At 40.6% G+C, this 24,093-nt stretch overlaps 1 protein-coding gene across 2 annotated transcripts in view; it reads left to right on the top strand.

Moving 5' to 3' along the window:
• The window catches only part of tfcp2 (transcription factor CP2), a 115,705-nt gene extending 97,371 nt beyond the window's left edge, over window positions 1–18,334 (top strand). For both annotated transcript variants that reach the window (XM_059956103.1, XM_059956104.1), the window contains 3 exons: window positions 1,916–2,058; window positions 7,615–7,666; window positions 8,776–18,334. In XM_059956103.1, the coding sequence (XP_059812086.1) occupies window positions 1,916–2,058; window positions 7,615–7,666; window positions 8,776–8,813 (233 nt within the window). In that variant the 3' untranslated portion in view covers window positions 8,814–18,334. The remainder of the gene's footprint in view (window positions 1–1,915; window positions 2,059–7,614; window positions 7,667–8,775) is intronic.
• Window positions 18,335–24,093: the final 5,759 nt, after the last annotated feature.

Below are 24,093 nucleotides of genomic sequence, written 5' to 3'. Positions count from 1 at the left end.
TCCCTTCAGAATACTCTGCACCCAATCGGAGACAGATCGGAGGCTGACAGAACCTCCTGCCTGTTCCCCTCACTATGGAATCCCCTATGACTATCGCATTCCTCAACTTCTTCTCTCCCATCTGCAACACGGAACCAGATTCAGTGCCAGAGCCCGTTCGCCGTGCTCATCCTCTGTCAGGTCAACCCCCTCAACAACATCCAAAACAAGATAGCGATTACTGAGGGGGATGGCCACAGGGGTGCTCTCTACTATCTGAGCTCTTCCCTTCACTTCCCTGGTAGTCACCCACTTGTCTAATTCCTGCAGCCTCAGGATGACTCCCTGCAGCTCCTGTTTATCTCCTGTTCACTCTCCCTAATAAGCTGTAGGTCAGTGAGCCACAGCTCCAGGTCCCTAACACGGTCTCTCAGGAGCTGCATCTCGGTGCACCTGGTGCAGATGTGGCCATCTGGGAGACTGGAAGAATCCCAGGATTCCCACATCTGACACCCAGAGCAAAGCACTGACCCTACAGACATGCTCTCTATTCTTCAAAGAATGCAAGGAAAAAATGAAGTCCAATTACCTTGCCGAAGCCCGAATGAGCCAAAGTCCTACCACTCTGACTCCAACAATCCGCTCTGATAAGCAGTGTCTTCCTTTTATGCCTGAACCTTCCGTGTTCTCCAACATAACTTCAGGTATAACTTCAATCACAGGTGTACCCTGGTTATTGAACATTAACATAACTCTTAGTTGTGGTGAAGATTTGACAACTACGCAAAGGTTTCCTTTGCTACTGCAAAAGGCCTGGGAACATGGCTGGCAGACAATCAGAAAAGGCTTCCTTTATTCCCCCTTTTAGCCTCCTGCCAACCAGCCACTGCTCTATCCATGCAGTTTCTTTCCTGTAATACCATGGGCTGTCTTCTTGCTAAGCAACCTCATGTGCGGCACCTTGTCAAAGGCCTTCTGAAAATCTAAGTACACAACATCCAGCAATTCTTCTTTGTCAAGCCTGCTTGTTATTTCCTCAAGGAATTCCAGTCGATTTGTCAGATTGTAGCGGTGTGCTACAAGCAGCGCTAAAATTACGACACGGAGTCGGTAACTGCAGTCGAAGGAAAAACTTTATTCGAAAACTTCAGCCTCACTTTTAAGCCTCTGTCAACCGGCCCCCCATGGCGAAGAGGCTCCAAAGCTCTGTGCTCGCAAACCCCCGTAGGCTATCTAATTGTGAGTCGGTTCGGATACGCTAGGAAATGAGGCGCTACAAGATAATATTTTCCTTTAAGGAAACCATGCTGACTTTAGCCTCCAAATTCCCCAAAACCTCAACCTCAACAATCAACTCTTTCCTTCTTATGGCTTTTTAGTTGCCTTCCGGTAGTTTTTAAAAGCTTCCCAATCCTCTATTTTTCCCACTATTTTTATTCTATTATATGCCCTTTCTTTTATTTTTATGTTGGCTTTGACCTCCCTTGTCAGTCACGATTATGTCATCCTGCCTTAAGAATACTACATTTTTTGGGATTTAATATCAAATTATTTCTTTTTTAGTCTTATTCTCATCTCAGCTGCTTTTATTATTTTCTCTAGTCTCTGTACTCAGGAATCTCGCAACTAGCGAGTATGGATTAATACCAGGGCATTTGAAACACTAAAGGATAAAATCACTGGTTCCATACTCCTTGCATTGGGGGCCCTTTGGAGTCTGGATCAAACATGCAAAACTGAACTCCTTATTTTTAGCTCTGCGTTCTAATGGTTTGTGTTGGAAATTCAGTCTCTTCCAATCACAATTCTATATTGTTCTTCCTATTTGTTGGATGTAAATGGGAAGTGATAAAAGTTAAACCTTATTTTAGGCTTACCTAATGTAGAAAAGTCTTTATAAACTGCAACATTTGATTTGTACTTTTCTATATTTCAGTGTACCATGCAATTTATTTGGAAGAATTAACAGCGGTTGAAATGACAGAGAAGATAGCTCAACTTTTCAATATTTCTCCTCGTCAAATCCACCAGATCTATAAACAGGGCCCCACGGGTATTCATGTGCTTGTGAGTGATGAGGTAAATAACTATGGAATTTTGATCAGTGTTAAGGGATTTGGAGGGGTGTTACTTGGTAACAAACTACCATGGTTTAGGTGAGTCAAATGGTCTCCTGTGCTATAATTTTGTGAAATGATAGCTACATGGTGGTTATTTTTCAAGTACCATAGAAGTACAATTTAGCTATATTTTGGTTGCAAAGTCACACACACAGAGCATAACTGTAATGTTCTAACATTGAGAAGTTGAGGAAAGCCACAGTAAGAATTGCTATATTTGAACATAATGTAGTTGTTGGATACAGCTCAAGATGTGATGTGACCTGATCAGGGACTAATATTGTGCAATTTTATTAGCCTTAATGTTCCATAACTTTCAAGGTACAAATAAACAACAAGGTATTTAAATTTTCTGGTCAACTGAGAGCAATAAAACCGCATATAAAGTATTACGTAAAAGTGCAAGCTTGTATGTAGTGCCATCATGGTCTCTGTAAGTCATGGAAGGGCTATTCATTGAAGATACTATGTTGAGATTCCCTCGAATCTGCCAGTGCTTGAATCATAATGGTGGGCTACAATTAGTGTGAGAAGTTGTTCCTTAATGACAGAGCACAAGGCTTAAAAAGAGCTTATTTGCTTTCGGGACTTTTTGGCAGGCTGCAATCAGCACAAGAGGTCTTTTGCTAGTGAAAGACCAATGAAAGTGACCTTGAGTGCTTTTGAGGCTTCTTGGTGTGCTACAATCAGCACAACAGACCATTCAGTGGTTACACAGTGTGAGGTTTAAAAAGGCCTTGGGTGTTTTCAGAACTTTTCTGCAAATTGCAATCATAATGATCTATTAGCCACTTGGCAGGGGCTAATAAAAAGGAGCGAGGTGTAAGTGGAGCAGTCATTGTGAGAGTGGACAGAGTTAAAGTGTTGAGGATTTGGCTCAATAGGCTTAGGCAAAAACAGACAACGGTTCTAAGTAAGCAAGTTTTTAATATTTTTTTCTCTGTTAGTACGTAGCTAGTGCACTGAGAATGGGTCCAGAGTTGGTGGTATGTTCCTTGTGTGAGATCTGCAGTCTACCTGATAACTATGTCTGCATGAAGTACACAGAGTTGCAACTCCTTAGAGACTGTGTTAAGGAACGAGCTGCAGCTGGATGACTTTTGGTTCCTGTGGGGAAAATGGGAGGTAATAGATAGGAGCTACAGGGAGGTAGTCACCTCTAAGTTACAGGGAGCAGGTAACAAGGTGGCTGTCAGGAGAGGGAGCGGGAATAAGCAGCCAGTGCAGAGTAGCCCTGTGGAGGTTCTCCTCAATAATAACTATAGAGCTTTGGATATTGTTGTGGGGACGACCTACCAGAGGGAAACTGCAGCGATCTGATCTCTGGCACTGGGTCTGTCTCTGTGGCTCAGAAGGAAGCTGAGGAGAAAAGGAGTGCAGTAGTGACAAGGGATTCCATAATTAGAAGAGCAGACAGCAGATTCAGTGGATGTGTAAGAGACACCTGGTTGTCATGTTGTCTACCAGCTGCCAGGGTCAGGGACATCTCAGCTCAGGTCAACAGCATACTAAAAAGGGAGGGTGAACAGCCAGAAGTTGTGGTACACATTGGGACAATGACATGGGTAGGAAAAGGGGGGCGGTTCTGAAGAGAGAATGTAGGGAGCTAGGTAGAAAGGTGAAAAGCAGGACCTCCAGGGTAGTAATCTCTGGATTGCTGCTTGTACCACGCACCAGTGAGGGTAAGAATAGGATGATTTAGCAGATGGATGTGTAGCTGAAGAATTGGTGCAGGGAGGGAGGGTTTCAGATTTCTAGATCATTGGGATCTCTTGTGGGGAAGGTTCAAAGGTCAAATTTAATGTCAGAGAAATGTATATAATATACATGCTGAAATGCTTTTTCTTCGCAAACATCCACGAAAACAGAGATGTGCCCCAAAGAATGAACAACAGATAAACATAAGAGCCTCAAAGTCCCCCCAGCCCCCCACCTATGTGAAAACGGCAACAAGCCATAATCCTCCCTCCCCCCCACTGGCAAAAAAAAAGCAAGCATCGGTACCATCAGGCATGATCAAAGCAATAGCAAAGACACAGACTTGCAGTTACCCCAAAGACTTCGCGTTCCACCTGGTATACGACATACCACAGATTCTGTCTCTCTCTAATAAGGGAGAAAAAGGTGTCTACATTTTCCTAGCGAGCGGGGAGACGAAACAAACAACTCACTGGTTTACGATGTTAAAAAGTCTGTTTTTCGAGCTCTGTGCCTGAAGATCGCAAAGATCCCGGGTCTTCGGGCTCACAGCAGATATCTTGACTCCCCTGATGACACACGGGTCTCCTGTCATGACACCATCGATCTGCCTGTCTCCAAAGCTCCAAGATCTTAGGCTTTCGAATTCGAGCCAGACTGTCAGGCTGAACCTTTGGCATGCCAAACAACCAGTAGTCCTGAAACCCTGAGAATGGGTCCCATTCCCACAAAGATCCAAAGTCAGCGTGTAACTACAGGTCAGGATCTTCAAAAGAACCTGTACAAAAAGGTCAGGTTACACCTGAACTAACAACTTTGCGGGCAGATTTGTTAGAGCTTTTTGGGAAAGGTTTAAACTAATTTGGCAGGGAGATGGGAATGCTGTGATGGGATTGAGGATGGGTAGATGATATACAACTAAATGCAGTGTGTAGTGAGACTAAGGAAGGATAGGCAGATGTTAGGGGAACGTTGCAGTCAGCGAGATGAGTTGAAGTGTAATGGGGGGCCAAAATCAAAAAGGGTGATGAATACAGGACTGAGGGGTGTTATATTTGAATGCACACAGTATGTGAAATAAGGTGGATCATCTTGTAGAGCAGTTAGAGATTGGCAGGTATGATGTGTGGGCATCACTGAGGCGTGGATGAAATAAGATCAGAGTTGGGAGCTTAACATCCAAGGATACACATTGTATCAAAAGGGCAGGCAGGTAAGCAGAGGGAGTGGGGTTGCTATGGTGGTAAAAAATGAAATCAAATCGTTAGAAAGTGGTGACATAGGATCAGAAGATGTAGGGTCATTGTGGATAGAGTTAAGAAAGTGCAAAGGTAAAAAGACCCTAATAGGAGTTATACAGGTCTCTGAACAGTAGCCAGGGTGTGGGCTACAAATTACAGCAGGAGATTGAAATGGCATGTAAAAGGCAATGTTACAATAGTCATGGGTGATTTCAATATGCAGGTAGACTGGGAAAACTCAGGTTGGTGCTGAATCCCAAGAGAAGGCATTTGTAGAATGCCTGTAAGATGACTTTGGAGCAGTTTGTGTTTGAGCCCACTAGGGTAAAGGCAATTCTGGATTGAGTGTTGTGTATTGAACCAGATTAGATTGGGAAGCTTAAGGAATTCTCAGGAGGCTTTGGTCATATGATAGAATTCACCCTGCAGTTTGAAAAGGAGAAGCTAAAATCGGATGCAACAAGTGTTATAGTGCAGTAAAGGAAATTACAGAGGCATGAAAGATGGGCTGGCCAAAGTTGATTGAAAGGGGACACTAGGAGGGATGACAGCAGAGCAAAGAATTCTAAATGGAGGCTGAGGCAACCGTGGCTGACAGGGAGATCAAAGCCAACATAAAAACAAAAGAGAGGGCATATAATATAGCAAAAAGTAGCAGGACGGTAGAGGATAGGGAAGCTATAAAAATAACCAACAGAAGGCAACCTGAAAGAAATAGGTATGATTTTAGTTGCAGTGATGGGCATTTGGTTACAGAGCTCAAAGGGGACATTTATGATATGGTGGAGACATGGTTGTCCAGGTAGCTCAGATGTTGTTGACACAGTCCACAGGAGAGTACTACCCTTCTCCTCCATTGCAGCAGTCCGAGGTTTTGTGGTTTGATCTACCATCCATAACACACTCTCCTGCTTGTGGTACTCTCATGCAACTGATGGCAATGCAACACATGTCCTTTCACTACTTCTCACCATCCAGGGACACAAATAGTCTTTCCAGATGAAGCAGTGATTCACTTGAACTTCCAGTTTAGTGTAATCCATTTGATGCTCACAACAGTGTCTTTGCCACTTTGGAGAAACCATACATGTCTATGACTACTTTGCAGAACACTGTTCAGTGAACAGGGATGACCTGACATCTCCTGAACTTACTAAAGAACCCCAGTGTGGGCTTGAGCAGCACCTCATCTTCCATCTGGGCACGCAGCAGCCCTGTGGTGTCAATAATGAGTTCAATTTCAGATAACCAGCCTTTCCTGTATGTGTCAAAACTGACCAATTCTAATGCAAACTTGTATCTCTGTAACATTAGTTTTTCTACCATAGAAGCTACCTGAACTGATTAATTTAATCTGTATTCTCTTTTATTTCAGATTTACAGCAACTTTGGTTCTACATGTCACAATTCCAGACTTTTCCCCCTACTGCCCTCTTTCATCTCTCTTTGTTTATACCTCCAAACAGATCAGCTACCATTTACTAAGAATTCATCACCCTCCTCTCAGACAGCATTTCTCAGACAGCTGTGTTTGTCATCTGGACAACCTTGGTCTCCACTCCATTACATCACATTTCTCTCTTCTCTACACCCTTTCCCTCCAAGAAGCAGGTTTCTTTTTGCCCCTCTTCCAATTCTGCTAGAAGGTTATTGACCTGAAACATCCAGTGGCCTAGCGTCATTTCACTCTACATAAACAAAGCTCATTGTAGCTCATGTTTTCAGACTTCATATGTTTTGTTCCTTGGCTTCCCTCAATAGCAAATACTTCAGCATTTATGCACCTGCACCTCTGGAGTTGTTTTCATGCACTTATAACTGCACCCATCTTATTCTTAAAAACTTCTGGCACATCTTTTGATCAACATCTACTGGTTTACTGCCAGAAGCTTATGGTAGAATGGAATTCCTGCCATGCTACTATTTGCAGAACATGCATGCACAAAACAAATGATGAAAGCTTCACTTATCGCCTACTTCAATGTCAAAAGCTGACTGATTTCTGAGCAAATGACCAAATGGATAGTAGAAAACATTCTGCATTACTGATGTGTTTAGCAGGAAAGAAGTCTGTTGAGGGTCATCCTATCTCTTGCTACTTCTGGAACATTCTCTAAATGTTTTCTCTTGATTTAACTGAACCACATATGACAGGCAGATTGATACTGACTGTTGATTTTATGGCTGCCTTGTAGAAATGTTCGTTTCCTCCACACATCCTCTCAAACAGCTTTTGTGTGATCCCAAAACATGTGGAGGATGTGAAATAAATTATCCCAAAGGTGTGGTGTTGTCGTTTGTCTTTCATCACTAAGTGATGAGCATTCTCTAAAAACAAACATTTGCAGGGCTTTTTGAAAGGATCAATGCTTAGTTTAAGATTGAAATTAGTTGGCAATTTATAAGACCAATTAGAGATCATGTTCATGCTCAGCTTGTGCCTATTTACATCACTATACTCAGAAGGGTACAGTTCATCAGATCCTCTGCATTCTTTGAATCTGGTGGGTAGTTCATTGATGATTTAATTTTGGCCTTTTAAGGCATGTGTTATTTATTGTGTTTTGTTTTTCCAGATGATCCAAAACTTCCAGGATGAATCATGTTTTATACTCGATACCTTAAAAGGTAACTGCTCCAGTACTGAAATTCCATCTTTTCAAGTTGAAATTGTTCAATATTCTGAGCTTCAGCTGAATATATAATTTCAGGTGTTTTATTCCCATTTTTAAAGATATTAGTGTACATGATGACAGGGTTTTCCCAGTCACTAAAAATCAGTGATCAACAATTAATTCTCACCATCACAGACAGGAAAAATATTGGAAGTTGAATTCTGTTCTAACTGGCTATATTGTTTGAGCTACTGGAAAAGCTTTGTGATATCTATCCATTTACAGTTCTGCTTATAGGCTCTTGAATAAGAAAATAATTCTAGACTCAGTATTTGGGTTTCTGAGAATTCAGATACAAAAAGATAGCTATCTGTATAATTTGTTCAATAAGATAAGTGCAGATTTTGCTGTCAGCAGCGAAGGGCAGTGCTCACTCTGAAACCTGCCTACAAAGATTCCCTTTTTCTGAAGTGACTTGCCTTGATTGCATACGATGTACAAGAATATTCATACTGTCAAGCAAATGGAGCAATCACTCTAGATGAAGAACCCTTCGTTAAATTAGGAACTTTAAAACTGCAGATTGATAGAGCTTTTAATCCCTTGAAAGGAAAATAAAGATAGGCCATGGATTAAGATAACTAAAACCTTTGTATTAAAAATAAAAACTTCATTGAGGTCTATTAAGTTATGCCACCTTGGAAAAAGTGGGTCCAGAGCTCACCCCTTGGCAGTGAGGTTACTGAATAGAGGCCTCAGATGTAAGATAGAGCAAATGTTTAGAGTGGAGTTGAAGAAAATTCATCCATCAAATGAAAGGATCATGAGCAGTACAACTCTAGATAATTTTGCACGGGTTGTTTTAAAGTATTCACTCGAGGGTGAATTGACTTGGATGTTATCAATAAGCAGCTAGATCTGAATTTAACCTCTCATTTTTTCAAAAATGTGCATGAGAGCATTATTCCTTGCTCACTCATCTTTAAATTAAATCCTTGCTTGAAAGGATAGTAGCAATCAAAACCCTCTTGCATTTGAAAACTACTAACGTGAATGCCTAATATTTTGGGAAACTAATAAATTATGTAATTTGTCTTTGCTTTTTCCATTTTTTTCCAACAGCCGAGGGTTGTGACAGTTACCACATAATCCTCAAGTGAGCAATGTCCAAGGATAGCGTCTTCTGTGAATGACCTTACCCTTACGTTGTGGCTCCTACTCCTAGCAGCAAAATAATTACAACCCTTAAAGACTCAAGGATGTTGCTGTCTATCTTGGCACAGGACAAACCTTTATGCGATCGTGCACATAGTCAGCAGCCTGACAAAAGCGACCAACTTCTATTGAAGCAGGTTCTAAATTGTGGGCAAGAGGCTAGGTAGGGGAAAGAACAAAATGTGACAAATGAATGTGTGTTGTTCAACTTTGATACAAAATTGTTTCTGATAAGTGTGTTTGCTGCTGTTCTTGACTTTGGGTGGGATAAGGGAAGTATGCAGAAAGCATGTTGGTTTTTCATTCTTGATTTGCACCTTTTTTATATTTTATGTGCATCATCCTTAGTGCCTGGATGAAAAATACATTTTGACTGGTTCAGTTTTCTTCAAGGTTGCAGTTGAGCTCAGTTTAGTAAAGTTGTTTGCTGCAGATCTTGGATCGCAACAGACTTCCAGATTTTATCATTCTTAATCCATGTTTGGTGGTGTTGTTGAACATTTTATGTGTAGTCCTGGTATGATTTGAAATCCACTTACTTCTTAGGGTATGCTGCTGATTATCGTATGTATTCACTTTGAAAGTAATGATATTAAAATATGGATTAATTTACTTATTTCATTTAAGTCTTACCTTCTAAGCTAAGATCCCAGTTGGTTATGTGCAAAATTTAGGAAGGTTTTTTAAGCAAAATATTTTTGAACATCAATTTGGGAGAAGCTTCCTGTTCAAACAGTGCAATAACTCATCAAAGGATCCATTAGCAAAAAGTTGAATTTCAGTTGAAGTCCTAATCCAGTTGAACATTCATGAACAACAGTTTGTAAGTAGATGTTTTGAAAATCAAGGGTACAAGGTGGTCTGACATCTCTTGAATTTGCTTTCTCATGTCTTCCTCTCGTTCCCAAGCAATTGTGCGCTTCCACCAGTTCTAGGGAAGGTCTGGTCTGCCTCATTTTATATATGATTATTTTTGATCACTTCAAGAGCAGCTATGTTGGTATCCAGTGAACTGCCTGTCCTCTGCATAGTCCTACACAGTCAAGTGAATATCGAAAGAAGAAGGCAATAAGCTCGTCAAACAAAAGGACTTTTAACGTGAATAAAATCAAATTGGTTTTCGGTCAGCAGCAGTACTGGAACATGTGTATCAGTGTACTCTTGAACTTCAGTGTAGAGATTATATGTAAAAGGCTTTGGGGGACTATATAAATTAGGTCCACCTTTCATAATTCAATGAATTCTTATTGTTATTACATAATGTGGTTGCAACAGTGTGGTAAAACACCCAGTACAACTATCCAATAGAGCATTTGCTATATAAAACCGTGGACTTCCAGAAGAATCTGCTCCTTGACATAGGAAATCTTTACTTTGCATTCCCAACCCTGTGTTAGAGCTGCAGTCTTACTATTTCCTGTTGGCACATCATCGGAGACTGAGCCTGGATTTTGTTAACGTGTTTGCTTATCAATGAGTTTGAATTGCTTTCTGGAATAGTTATTTCTGAGTTGTCAATGACATTTCTTGCAGAGGAAGAAATCTACACTGGTAAATCTGAGTATGTTAAAAGGAGAGGGGAGAGAAGAGAAGCATTTGTTTAATAGAAGCACTTCCAACTGAAAATGATCTTCCTTCACATAAACCAGTACTTTATTATGGAGGATATTTAGCCATCAATGGCCTGTGATACAGTAATATTTTCTATTGTGTTTTGGATATATTTAAAAAGTAGTATGTGGGATATGCTCGTCTTTGCAGACCATCCCCTCACTATAAATTTTGTGTATAATAATGAATTAAGTTGTACTAAAATATAGATCTGTTTCTTCAATAAGAACATGACTAAACCAAAGGTATAGTGTGTAGTCATAGGGAAGAGACTTGCCTTCCATTGAAACTCTCAAGCTAGTTTTGGAATCTCATCAGTTGAGTTTAGAAATTAGATGATCACTGTCTTTTTCATTGCACAGTCACCCAACTACAGAAATAAAATGTGTCCCATTTTTAGTTATGAAGTAGATAGATGCTGGTGACTCGGTCACTGGTGAGGGTTGGTTGGAATTGAACAACATTTACAATCACTAGTCTGAGAATAGAATGTTCAGGATCAAGCAGTGGGAATTGCAGTTATCATTTACATTCCATTTGGTTTTCTTCAAAGGAAATCTAGGAAAATCCATCCGAAATGGTGAGGGACTGTCAGTGATTCGGTTGAAGGTCTTATTTGCCTGATTTGTCTGTATAGGGTAAATATAACCCTGGGACCTGTCATTATAAGGGAGATCAAGGTGTGGTTAATGAGTCGTAGGAGCTGGACTGTCCTCTGCTACATGCAAGTTCAGATTTAAATATATTATTGATTAATTCAATCAAAATGGTATGGAAATAAAAAATTACCTCTGGTCATGAGGGATGAAATTTGTTTGTTTTGCTTGTTTTGTGGATTGGGTTTGAGAGGATCTTATAGAATAATTATAATAATGTGGAGTTTTTTAAAATTTAAAAATGAGCATTTTAGTTGTGCCTTTAGTGCTGTGGTGTGTTTACAGGTGGTGAATGGACCAGTAGATGTAATTGGAATCCTAATATTCAGACTTTGAGGGAGGACATTAGGGAAGAAAGTAGTCAGGCAATAATGACTAATGTTTTTTTAAATTATTTTGACATGTAATGGTGTCCCAGCACAATACATGTTACCATTTTAAATATTTTTCCTGTGCAACAAAGTGTAAAACAAAAGCAGAGACTAAATGAAGGTTTGTTAACACAAACTAATGTGATACATCAGTGAGTTTGCCCATCAATCCCTGTAATATTTTTTCAACATGTAATCCACAGTATGTACAATATGTTATATTAATCTAAATGGTAGTATTAATTCTCTAATTGCCTCTGGTTTATAGCTGTCAGGGGACCGTATGGAAATTCATCAAATAGGGAAAAATTTATTTTTCTTTGAAGTTATTTCATGTATACTACAAATTTCAAAGCTTTGATATCTGGACTATTACAAAGATGCCTATTGAAATATGATGAAGTTAAAGAGTATCCTTTTTGATTTCTTAAAAATAAACCACTTGATGCCTCTTTAAAACAAAAGTCAGAAGAATGGAATAAGCAACAATAGCCCCTGAATAATCTCTCATTCAGTCTATGACTAGTTGTCCCATGTGGCAATGCTATTTGGCAGAGAGGTGGAAAGGTGTAGTTAACAGGAGCCCTGCCTTGTGAAACATGAGATCAGTGTTGCAGTTTGGCAGAAAGTATTAGAACGTTCCGTAGCTGGAAGATGAAAGGCTGAATTCTGCTCACACTGCTGGGATAAAATTGTCTTGAATTGTAGAGATTGGATACAGAATGAGTTTGGAGCAAACTTGACTTAGTTTAGTATGGTTCTGATTTTAAAAGAGTCAACAAATGGTTTCTGCTGAATTAGTGCTGGCTTGGGAACTGTGCTTCTATCCTTTAATGGGTTTAAGATGGCACTAGTGATGCCCAGTGAATACTTAACAGCAGCAAAATACAAAACAAAGCAAACTACTAAACACCTTATTAATAATAATCACCGTTAACAATGGTGAGGCATGCAGAGGCAAGGCTAGGTGAGTGGTGGTGAAAGCGATGCGTGGCAAGTGGAGGCGGAAGCGAGAAAAGTCCCGATGTCTCATCGATTTAAGTGCTGGGCCGAATTGGAAAGAGTTGTCTACAGGCTGAATTATGGCAGTGGGGCCCAGGCCCCAGAGCTGACTGAGAGTGAGGTAAGACCCAATGTTTGGACAATTTAAGCACCAGGCCAGATGGAGAAGGTCAGGGTGTCAGGATGGGAGGTGAGGGATGGGATTGGTTCTGCTCTGTGACATTTGCTAAGCTCTTCACTGAACTGAGGCTGTGGCCTGCTCTGGCTGCAATGATGCCTGGCTTTATGCCTTTCATAAAACTTCTGTTCTGAATACTATTTGCTTACTTTTATAGGTTGCAAGTTTTTTTTTCTCTCTGCACATTGGATGTTTTACAGTCTTTTTTCTGGGTTCTTTTGGGGTTTCTTTGTTTTGTTGCTGCCTGTAAGGAGACAAATCTCAAGGTTGCTTAATGTTTACATGCTTTGGTAATAAATAGAAACATAGAAAATAGGTGCAGGAGTAGGCCCTTCGAGCCTGCACCGCCATTCAGTATGATCATGGCTGATCATCGAACTCAGAACCCTGTACCTGCTTTCTCTCCATACTCCTTGATGCCTTTAGCCACAAGGGCCATATCTAACTTCCTCTTAAATATAGCCAATGAACCGGCCTCAACTGTTTCCTGTGGCAGAGAATTCCACAGATTCACCACTCTCTGTGTGAAGAAGTTTTTCCTCATCTCGGTCCTAAAAGGCTTCCCCTTTATCCTTAAACTGTGACCCCTTGTTCTGGACTTCCCCAACATCGGAAACAATCTTCCTACATCTAGCCTGTCCAATCTCTTTAGAATTTTATACGTTTCAATAAGATCCCTCCCCCTCAATCTTCTAAATTCCAGTGAGTATAAGCCTAGTCGATCCAGTCTTTCTTCATATGAAAGTCCTACCATCCTAGGAATCAATCTGGTGAACCTTCTCTGTACTCCCTCTATGGCAAGAATGTCCTTCCTCAGATTAGGGGACCAAAACTGCACACAATATTCTAGGTGCGGTCTCACCAAGGCCTTGTACAACTGCAGTAGAACCCCCCTGCTCCTGTACTCAAATCCTTTTGCTATGAATGCCAACATACCATTTGCCTTTTTCACCGCCTGCTGTACCTGCATGCCCACCTTCAATGACTGGTGTACAATGACACCCAGGTCCAGTTGCATCTCCCCTTTTCCTAATCGGCCACCGCTCAGATAATAATCTGTTTTCCTGTTCTTGCAACCAAAGTGGATAACCTCACATTTATCCACATTAAATTAGATCTGCCATGAATTTGTCCACTCACCTAACCTATCCAAGTCACCCTGCTAACACAGCTAACACCGCTGCCCAGCTTCGTGTCATCCACAAACTTGGAGATGCTGCATTTAATTCCCTCATCTAAATCATTAATATAAATTGTAAACAACTGGGGTCCCAGCACTGAGCCTTGCGGTACCCCACTAGTCACTGCCTGCCATTCTGAAAAGGTCCCATTTACTCCCACTCTTTGCTTCCTGTCTGTCAACCAATTCTCTATCCACATCAGTACCATACCCCCAATACCATGTGCTTTAAATTTGCACACTAATCTCCTGTGTGGGACCTTGTCAAAAATGTACTTTAAACTTCAATAGCGTTGTTAAGTCATGCAGCACAGAAACAGGCTCTTGAACGCATTGTGGGAATGCAGACCATCAAGCACTGATCTAAAGGAACAAACAAAGTGCTGGAGGAAATCAGCAGGTCAGGCAGCATCTATGGAGAGGAATGAACAGTTGACATTTTGGGCTGAGACACTTCTATTAATGCCATTTATCAACACTTTCATCAGGGCATGAAGTGCAACAGTCAAAGAAAATCGCATTGGCCACCGGACATGGCTTCACATTTACTTGAAGCACACCTGTCCTTTTGCAAAGAAACATGCTGACAGAGATGCTTTGAGCCTTGCAGTTGGGAGCTTTTCTTGTCAAATAGCATTAAAATGATACAAAACCAAATGGAACTGCAGTCCTAAGTCAGAATTTTGTTCCACACTTGCATAACAGACCAAATAACAATCTCTATTAGATACTACTAACGAATGGAAATGTACTGCCTGCATCAAAACAGGCTGTTTCCTGCGATTGTATGGCATAGTTTTGTGACGACATACAATAATTAATTCACAAATTATGAGTACTATTAAATGTGTTGTATTTAACCCCAGTCACATGCATTTGTAGGAAAGCTGTCCATTCTCTGCCTATTTTTGTTATGACTCCTTTCCCAAGGGAAAAACTTGTGCAAGTCTCTGCTAAGCTATTGTACACTAGGCCTATTTTCTTTCATTTAACCCCTTCCCTTTTGCAACTTCAAAGTGGATTTCTGGTTTGGTTGACTGTCACAGTAGTTTGGATTAAATTCTGTAATGGATTTTTGCATATTATCCAACATATTCCAAAATGTGCTTCTTTGGCATCTTTATTTAAAATTCCTACTGTTTACTTTAATATCTTCACAGTTCTCATCTGACTTATTCCTCTGACTCATTAATTGATACCACTGGAGATCCTCTGGTTGTATCATTTTTAAATATAGCTGCAACACATGACAGATAAGCAGCAGGTCACATTTATATTGACTTTTAGATGTAACCTACATGCTATAAATGACACAATGCAAAGGGAGAACCCGCTAATTGAGCAGATACAACTTCAACTCTGCAAATATTTGGATTAAAGACATTGTATGCCATGTCAGTAAAGGCAAATACAGAACTGAGTGCAACAATTAGTTTGTACAGTGAGCAGATTATTTAATTCTTGGGGCTGAATCTAGAGTTGAGTTGCTTAATGTGAGATAGACAATGTTTGGTAGCTCCTTGTGACCTCCCACCCTCAGCTTGTGTTCTGTACATTAGGCCCTGCTCACCACTCCCTCAAAACTAATCCAACATTTAATGAGCTTCTCCCAGCTCCACTTAAAGGCACCATAAAAAAGTGTCTGCTTTCAACCATTGCATCACCTTTGTCCTCTACTGCCCAGATAATTTCACTTTTTCCATAATCCACAGACTAATAGAAACAGAAAACCTACAGCACAATACAGGCCCTTCAGCCCACGAAGCTGTGCCAAACACGTCCTTACCTTAGAACTACCTAGGCTTACCCATAGCCCTCTATTTTTCTAAGCTCCATATATCCATCCAGGAGTCTGTTAAAAGACCCTATCGTTTGCCTCCACCACCGCCGCCGGCAGACCACTCCATGCACTCACCACTCTCTGCGTAAAAAAAAATGTACCCCTGACTTCTCTGTACCTACTTCCAAGCACCTTAAAACTGTGCCCTCTTGTGCTAGCCATTTCAGTCCCGGGAAAAAGCCTCTGACTATCCACATGATCAATGCCTCTCATTATCTTGTACACTTCTATCAAGTCACCTCTCATCCTCCGTCACTCCAAGGAGAAAAGGCCGAGTTCACTCAACCTATTCTCATAAGACATGCTTCCCAATCCAGGCAACAAGCACACATTTCCTGCTGTTCGCAAATCAGCTTTATATACACCAGCTCCCACATCTCTATTCTGCAAGATGCCAATTTACATCATTAATCTGCATTTGCTCTGGGTATTAAAGTATCTACCCTGCTTTAGCAAATACTCAAATCAAACCATGTGTAATAAGCAACATCAGCCCCAGGTATGATGAAAACAGTTTACAATTAAGCTGGTATTTAGTTAAATAAAGAAGTTGGCTATTCAATGTTCTGAATGTTCATTAAAATTACTCAAGGAAAACTATAGTGAAAATTCTTTCAACTTGGGGGTTGAGGTGGGGGGATGGGCAGTCATATTTCAGCCACTGAGCATGCCAATTGCATGCAACTGTGGCCTGGCCCTGGTGCTGTAAACAGAAAGCCAGGAAATTCTGTTCCTCCTCTTTATATACTCAACAATCCAGTGACAATCTAGAAAAACTCCAGTACCACAACTAACTTGACTGAGAAATATATCAATGCCTTCCTAAAAATCCCAATATATCATACATCCCCTCCCACAATATTGGGCAGCATCTGTGGTAATTCAGTTCACTTAGATTCAGAACCCATTTTGAGAGAGGAATTGCCACTGAGACCATCTGATATATTTAGTCTGATTATATCCTTGTGTCAATTAACTGACAAATTTCACCTCAAAATAACATGATTAATATGCCATAAAACAAAATGTTGGAGTTAGGTTTGGATGCATCTGTGGAAAGAGAAGTAGATAACATTTCAGGTCAATGACCCTTCATCATAACTGACATTTCTGATGAAAGGCTATTGACCTGAGCCAACAACTGTTTCTCGCTCCACAGATGCTACCTGATCTACTAAGTCTTTCTAGCATTTTGTTTTTATTTTAGATTTCCAGCATATATAGTTACTTGATGTCCTAACAACCTTCAGAACGCTGCAAAACTGCAGATTTCAACATGAACCAACACGTATTCCCACTATTCATTTGTTTCCAAGATTCATCAGTGACCTCTAGCACAAGGGATGGAACACAAACTCATAAATTTAGGAATGAGTTAGCAGGTAAGAGATAATTGCCAAGAGGTAGTTGCAACATTAAAAACTGAAAATAATCAGAAAAGGTGGTCCTATTCCATTATCTGCAACAGCTAGAGTTTTACACCTAGACACATTATTATAAACCCAAATATATAATAGCCTCTCAAACATCCCATTGTAGATGGTCGTAGTAGAAGGTTGCCTGTGACTACTGGAGTGCCGCTAGGATCAGTGTGGGGTCTGTTGCTCTTTGCCATTGATATCAATGATCTGAACGGTAATGTGATTAACTGGATGAACAAATTTGCAGGTGACACCAAGAATGGAAGTGTAGTGGACAGTGAGGAAGACTATCAGCTTGCAACAGGATCTGGAAAAATGGCAGATGGAATTTACTGCAGACAAATGCGAGATGTTGCACTTCATTAGGACCAACCAGGGTAGGTCATAGACAGTGAACAGTAGGGCACCGAGGAGTGCACTAGAACAGAGGGATCTGGGAACACAGGCCCATAATTAATTGAAACTGGCATCACAGGTAGATAGTGTCATAAAGAAAGCCTCTGGCACATTGGCCTTCTAAAACTCAAGGTATTGATTACAGGAGATGGGGTGTTATGTTGAAGTTGTATAAGACATTGGTGAGGGCGGTTTTGGTCACTTACAGAAAATATGTAAATAAGGTTGAGAGTACAGAGAATGTTTGATGAGATGGGGATTGCTTATGCAGGGGTTGAGAACTGGGGAAGTAGGAGGGTCATCTCTGCAAAGGAGAAGTTTGGTTGTAGGATTCTTCATCAATTCATCCACTGGATTTCAGTGGACATCATCACATCTTCAAGGCAATATAAGTGTGTGTTCAATTTGTATGGAGTTACAGAGTTTAAGAGCCTGCAGAACACTGCTCTTAGTGGCAGTCTTTACAGAGATCATAAGCAGCCTGATCTTGTGGTTAAGCTCACTTCTTTCAATTTGTGATTAAAAATCATTTGTAGTATCGCAATATTAGGTATACTCTTTGATTTTACTTCAAGCACCTAGCCAAGTCTTCAATTCATGCATGGTAGATGTTTTATAACAGGAACTGTTTGGACTGGTTGTGAGCATGTGCAAAGTTACATAAAAATCCATTGGCAAGTTATGTAGCTAGAAATATACAAAAAAGTCAATTTTTAAATTAACAACTGTAATATGCTCTTCTACATTAACTCATAGATCAATTTTTTTTGTACTTTCATTTAACCCAATAAACTTGAAAATGTTTGCCTCATGTCTGGTATTCTCCTGTCTGGTACATAGATAAGGTCTCTGATTTCTGGCCTTGCACAAAAAGCTAATAGCTAAATGAACAGTTATATATATTCTACATGACATTAAATCTTCAAAGATAGCCCAGAGGTGAGATAAAATTTCACTATTCCATGCTTATTCCTGGGTGACTGTCAATGTTTACCCTCTCTAAATTTTCCCAACTCCTTCACCTTGTTACCTGCCTTGGGGTAAAGAAGCACATTTTATTTGCTTTCAATAGCTCTCCTGAATCTTGGCCTGTTTGTCCAATTCTCCCTTGCATGTAGCGCTTGCATTTTAAATTGCCAAACTCCAACTCAATTGTGGGACCATGTGAACTGTCCATCTTGTCTCCCTGGCCATTTAGAAGGGTAGGAAATATCAAGCCAAGAAATTAGAAGATTTAGGTTAAGACTGTTGTCAGATTTAAACTCCATTGTGTTTGAAAAAGATTGTAAAAGTCTAACTGCATTTATTTTTTAATATACACTTAGTGGCCACTTTATTAGATACCTCCAGTACCTAATGAAGTAGCCACTGAGTGTAAGTTCATGGTCTTCTGCTGTAGCCTATCACTTCAAGGTTCGATGTGTTATGCATTCAGAGATGCTTTTCTGCACACCACTGTTGTAACGTGTGGTTATTTGATTTACTGTCGCCTTCCTGTCAGCTTGAACCAGTCTGGCCATTCTCCTCTGACTTCTCATTAACAAGGCATTTTCACCCACACAACTGCCACTCACTGGATGCTTCTTGTTTTTCACACCATTCTCTGTAAACTCTAGAAACTGTTGTGCATAAAAATCCCATGAGATCAGATGTTTCAGAGATATTCAAACCACCCCATCTAGCACCAACAATCATTCTATGGTCAAAGTCACTTAGATCACATTTCTTCCTCATTCTAATGTTTGGTCTGAACAACAACAACAACGGAACCTCTTGACCATATCTGCATGCTTTTATACATTGAGTTGATGCCACATGATTGGCTCATTAGATATTTGCATTAATGAGCAGGTGTACAAGTGTATCCACTGAGTGTACAGTACTGTGCAAACATCTTAGGCACCCTAAATATATAGTTTTAGATAGTATGGCCTCCACAGACCTCTGTTCGTAACATCGTCGAGGCTGTCTGGGAGTACCTGGAGAGACGGAAGCAAGCGAAACTGCCAAAGTCTGCAGAAGAACTGTGGCAAGTTCTCTAAGGTGATTGGTACAACATACCAGCCAATTTTCTTATAAAACTGTACAACAGTGTACCTAAGAGAATTTATGCAGTTTTAAAGGCAAAGAGTAGTCACTCCAGATACTGATTTGATTTATTTTTTAGTGTTTACTGCTCTTTATAGTATTTTATATATTTAGAAACTTTTCATTATTTCTGAAAACATCTTGGCTTTACAGAATTTTTTACATATACCTAAGACATTTGCACAGTACTGTATCTCTTCCAAACTACCATGAAATTTGGTGTATGGATACTTTCTAGGAACCAGAATCAGTGCAACCAGTCAGAAAGCTCCCCCGAAACATTTCTAGAAATTTGCTAGTCTTAGCTGCTGGAAGGTACTAATAAAAAGGCAAGGGTAGGTGGTGGTGATGACTTGTATACTTGTGTGTGTTCATCTAATAAAATTATACCTGGTAGAACAATGCATATTTTTCAAAATACTACTTGTTGATGTCTGTATATATTTTTGTCTGTCCATATTTTACTAAACTTGAAACCATGAAAACTGTAAAATATAAGGCAGTACATATGGGTTTCAACAGTTGAATTGAATTTTTCATTATTGGCCAGAAAGCTAATTGAGGAAAAGCTAAACATATTTTAAAACCCAAGCAAGATATTTTCCTAAAGCTGGAGTCCTCAAAAGCACTGGTTTTATACAGTGATGCAACTTTTACACTGGATTTTAAGATAAATCCTTTAAATGTTGGCTGTTATTTTCAGTAATACACCAGTTCTGGTAAAAGTTTGGACAAGTAATTTCTATAGCAAGTCCTCTTTTTGCGAGCATTGGATTTACAAACTTTTGGCATAATACCACTGACTTTATTATGCTTACTCATGCTATCTTTTGCTTTAATGAACAATGTGCTACTCTACACGTAGGAATACACTACTGCACTGCCTATAATTTATTTCAATCAGCCTTTTCAACTTACAGAATTTTGCTTAAAAGGAATGCATTGCTTCTGTAAGTCAAGAAGCAACTATACAAATAATCCTCCATGTCCATCCAATATTATGGATATGGAGCCAAAGGACCTGAACATCCCAGTTTTTTTTTAAGTTGAAGCAAGTCATTTAAAAGTCAAACAGATTTTTCTGAGGGAATTCATTAAAATACTAAAGACATTGTAATATATAATACTGATACGGAGTAAACAGGTAGCTCTTCATCAGTAGAGGTGAACTTTATCTGGTTTATGGGCTTATATATACCACTTTCTTTAAATGGTCTGGCACAAAGTAACTCTGATTCAGTTAATTTTTCAATCAGTCACTGTCATCAAATGAAAAGAAATTAGCTACAGCAGGTAAATGTCATTCATTGAGTGGGGCTTAAAGGTTTCTGTGGCTATTAATTCAAAAGGCAAAGCTTGGCATCTGTAACATGGATTTTACTGCAGTGTCGATGCTGTGTGATTTAGCTAACTGCAGAGCCATGATGAAATCTTATAATAGTAAGTCCAACCTGTAACTCACTCTTAAGTATCTATTCCATTTGCAATCCTCCTTCGTCCTTTGATTGTATATCAGTCTGTAACTCATTAGGTTCTCTGCTTCTATATTCCAGCAACCGAACTTTAGTTTCTATTGCTATCCAATTAAAATTTAACTAGCACTTTCATGGCTGTATTTGCCTCCCTTTAACAAGTTGTCTCACACTTAATTATATGTGTATTTTTTCACATATGCTTATTTGCATCTAAAACCCAGAGTTCCTATTTTTAAGTTGACATTTATTTTACTGAGTGGAGAAGGCACCTTGGATTTCTTTGTTCCTTCATTCAGTCACACTTACCACTCTGGGCCTTCTGCTTCAGTGAATGTTGTCTCCCCAAACCCACCATATAGTATTTCTCTGTTAAATAATATCTGCCTACACCAAGAGCATGCCACTGAACTGCTCACAGATGAGCCTCGCGCTTGATACAGTAGATGACCCGACAGACTCACTGGTGAATTGTTGCCTCAACTGGAAGGACGGTTAGGGCCCTGAATGGCAGTGGGGGAGGAGGTGAAGGGGCAGATGTAGCTCTTGTCCCACTTCAAAGTTCAAAGTAAATGTATTATCAAAGTACATATATGTCACCATGTTGTCCTTCCTGTGAGAACTTGGGTTTCCTCCGGGTTCTCCGGTTTCCTCACAAAGTCCAACGACATACCGGTCAGCAGATTAATTGGTCATTGTAAATTGGCTAGGTGGGTTACTGAGCGGTGTGGCTCATTGGGTTGGAAGGCCTGTTCCACGCTGCATCTCTAAATAGATAAATATACTACTCTGAGATTCATTTTCTTGCGGGTATTCACAGTAAATACAAAGAAGCACAATAAAATCAATGAAAAACTGCACACAAAAGGCGGATATACAAAGGGCAACAAATAGTGCAATTACCAAAAAAAACACAAAATAATAATAAAGAATAATAAATATTGAGAACATGGGTTGTATAGTACTCGAAAGTGAGTTCATGGGTTGTGGAATTAGTTCAGTGATTGGGTGAGTGAAGTTATCCCCTCTGATTCAGGAGTGTGATGGTTGAGTAATAAATTTTCCTGAACTTGGTGTATGGCACCTAAGGCTACTGTACCTCCTTCCTGATGGCAGCAGTGAGAAGAAAGCATGGCCTGGATGGTGGGGGTCCCTGATAATGGATGTGGCTTTCCTGTGATGGTACTCCTTGTGGATGTGTTCAGTGGTGGGGAGGGCTTTACCTGTGACGGACTGGGCTGTATCCACTACTTTTTGTAGACTTTTCTGTACAAGGGCATTAGTGTTTCCATACCAGGCCATGATGCAATCAGTCAATGTATTCTCCATCACACATCTACAGAAGTTTGTCAAAGCTTTAGGTGAAATGCCCAATCTTTGCCAACATCAAAGAAAGTAGAGGCACTGCTGTGCCTTCTTTGTATTGGCACTTACCTGCTGGACCCAGAACAGGCCATCTGAAATTATAACATGGAAGAGTTTAAAGTTACTGACCCTCTCCACCTCTGATCTGGTGGGGACTGGCTCATGGACCTCTGGTTTCCTCCTCCTGTAGTCCTCCACATACAGGGGTAAGTTCTGGGGGGAGATCAGTGAAGAGGGACGTGTGGACAAGGGGGTCAAGTAAAGAGCAATCACTGTGGAAAGCAGAGAATGGGATGTGGGTGAAGGGAAAGATGTGTTTAGTGGTAAGATCTTGTTAGAGCCAAGGAGAATAATGTGCTGGATGTGGAGGCTCGTGGGGTGGTAGGTAAAGACATGGGGAACTCTATCCTTGGTGTAGGGCCAGGAAGATGGGGTGAGGATGGTGTCTGGGAAATGGAGGCGATGCGGGTGACGACAACATTGATGGTGGAAACCCCATCCTTTAAAGCAGGGGGACATCGCAGATGTTCTGGAATGGAAAGCTTTGTCCTGAGAACAGATGCGACAGAGGAAATGAAAAAAGGGATTAGCATTTTTACAAGTGATGGGGTGGAAAAAGGTATCGTCAACATAACTGTGAAAGTTGGTGGGTTTATAAAGCCTATCAGTTGAGTATTCAACACCATAATTCCCTCCAGGCTCGACAAGAAGCTCAGTGACCTCAGCCTTCACCCTGCCTTGTGTAGCTGGATCCTGGACTTCCTGTCAGATTGCCGGCAGGTGGGGAGAATGGGCTCAACGCAGGTGCCCTCAGGGCTGTGTCCTAAGCCCCTTCCTTTACTCTCTGTGTACTCATGACTGTGTTGCCACCCACAGGTCCAATCAGCTAATTAAATTTGCTGATGACACTACACTGATATGTCTAATCTCAAATGATAATGAGGCAGCCTACAGGGAAGAAGTCATCACCCTGACACAGCGGTGTCAAGAAAACAACCTCTCCCTCAGTGTCACAAAGGAGCTGGTTGTGGACTACAGGACGAATGGAGACAGGCTAACCCCTACTGACATCAATGGAACTGGGGTTGAGCGGGTGAACAGCTTTAAGTTCCTCAGCATCCACATCACCGAGGATCTCACATGGTCTGTACATACCAGCTGTGTGGTGAAAAAAGCACAACAGCGCCTCTTTCACCTCACACATTTGAAGAAGTTCAGCATGAGTCCCCAAATCCTAAGGACTTTCCACAGGGGCACAACTGAGAGCATCCTGACTGGCTGCATCACTGTCTGGTATGGGAACTGTACCTACCTCAAACACAGGACTCTGCAGAGAGTGGTGTGGACAGCCCAGCGCATCTGTAGATGTGAACTTCCCACTATTCAGGACATTTACAAAAACAGGTGTGTTAAAAGGGCCTGAAGGATCATTTGGGATCTGAGTCACCCCAACCACAAACTGTTCCAGCTGCTACCATCCGGGAAACGGTACCGCAGCATAAAAGACAGGACCCACAGACTCCAGGACAGCTTCTTCCACCAGGCCATCAGACTGATTAGTCCATGCTGATACAATTGTATTTCTATGTTATATTGACTGTCCTGTTGTACATTCTATATATTACAAATTACTATAAATTGCACA

This window comes from Hypanus sabinus, chromosome X1, assembly GCF_030144855.1.
Source record: "Hypanus sabinus isolate sHypSab1 chromosome X1, sHypSab1.hap1, whole genome shotgun sequence".
NCBI classification, from domain to species: domain Eukaryota; kingdom Metazoa; phylum Chordata; class Chondrichthyes; order Myliobatiformes; family Dasyatidae; genus Hypanus; species Hypanus sabinus.
This window is presented reverse-complemented; position numbering and strand designations above follow the sequence as displayed.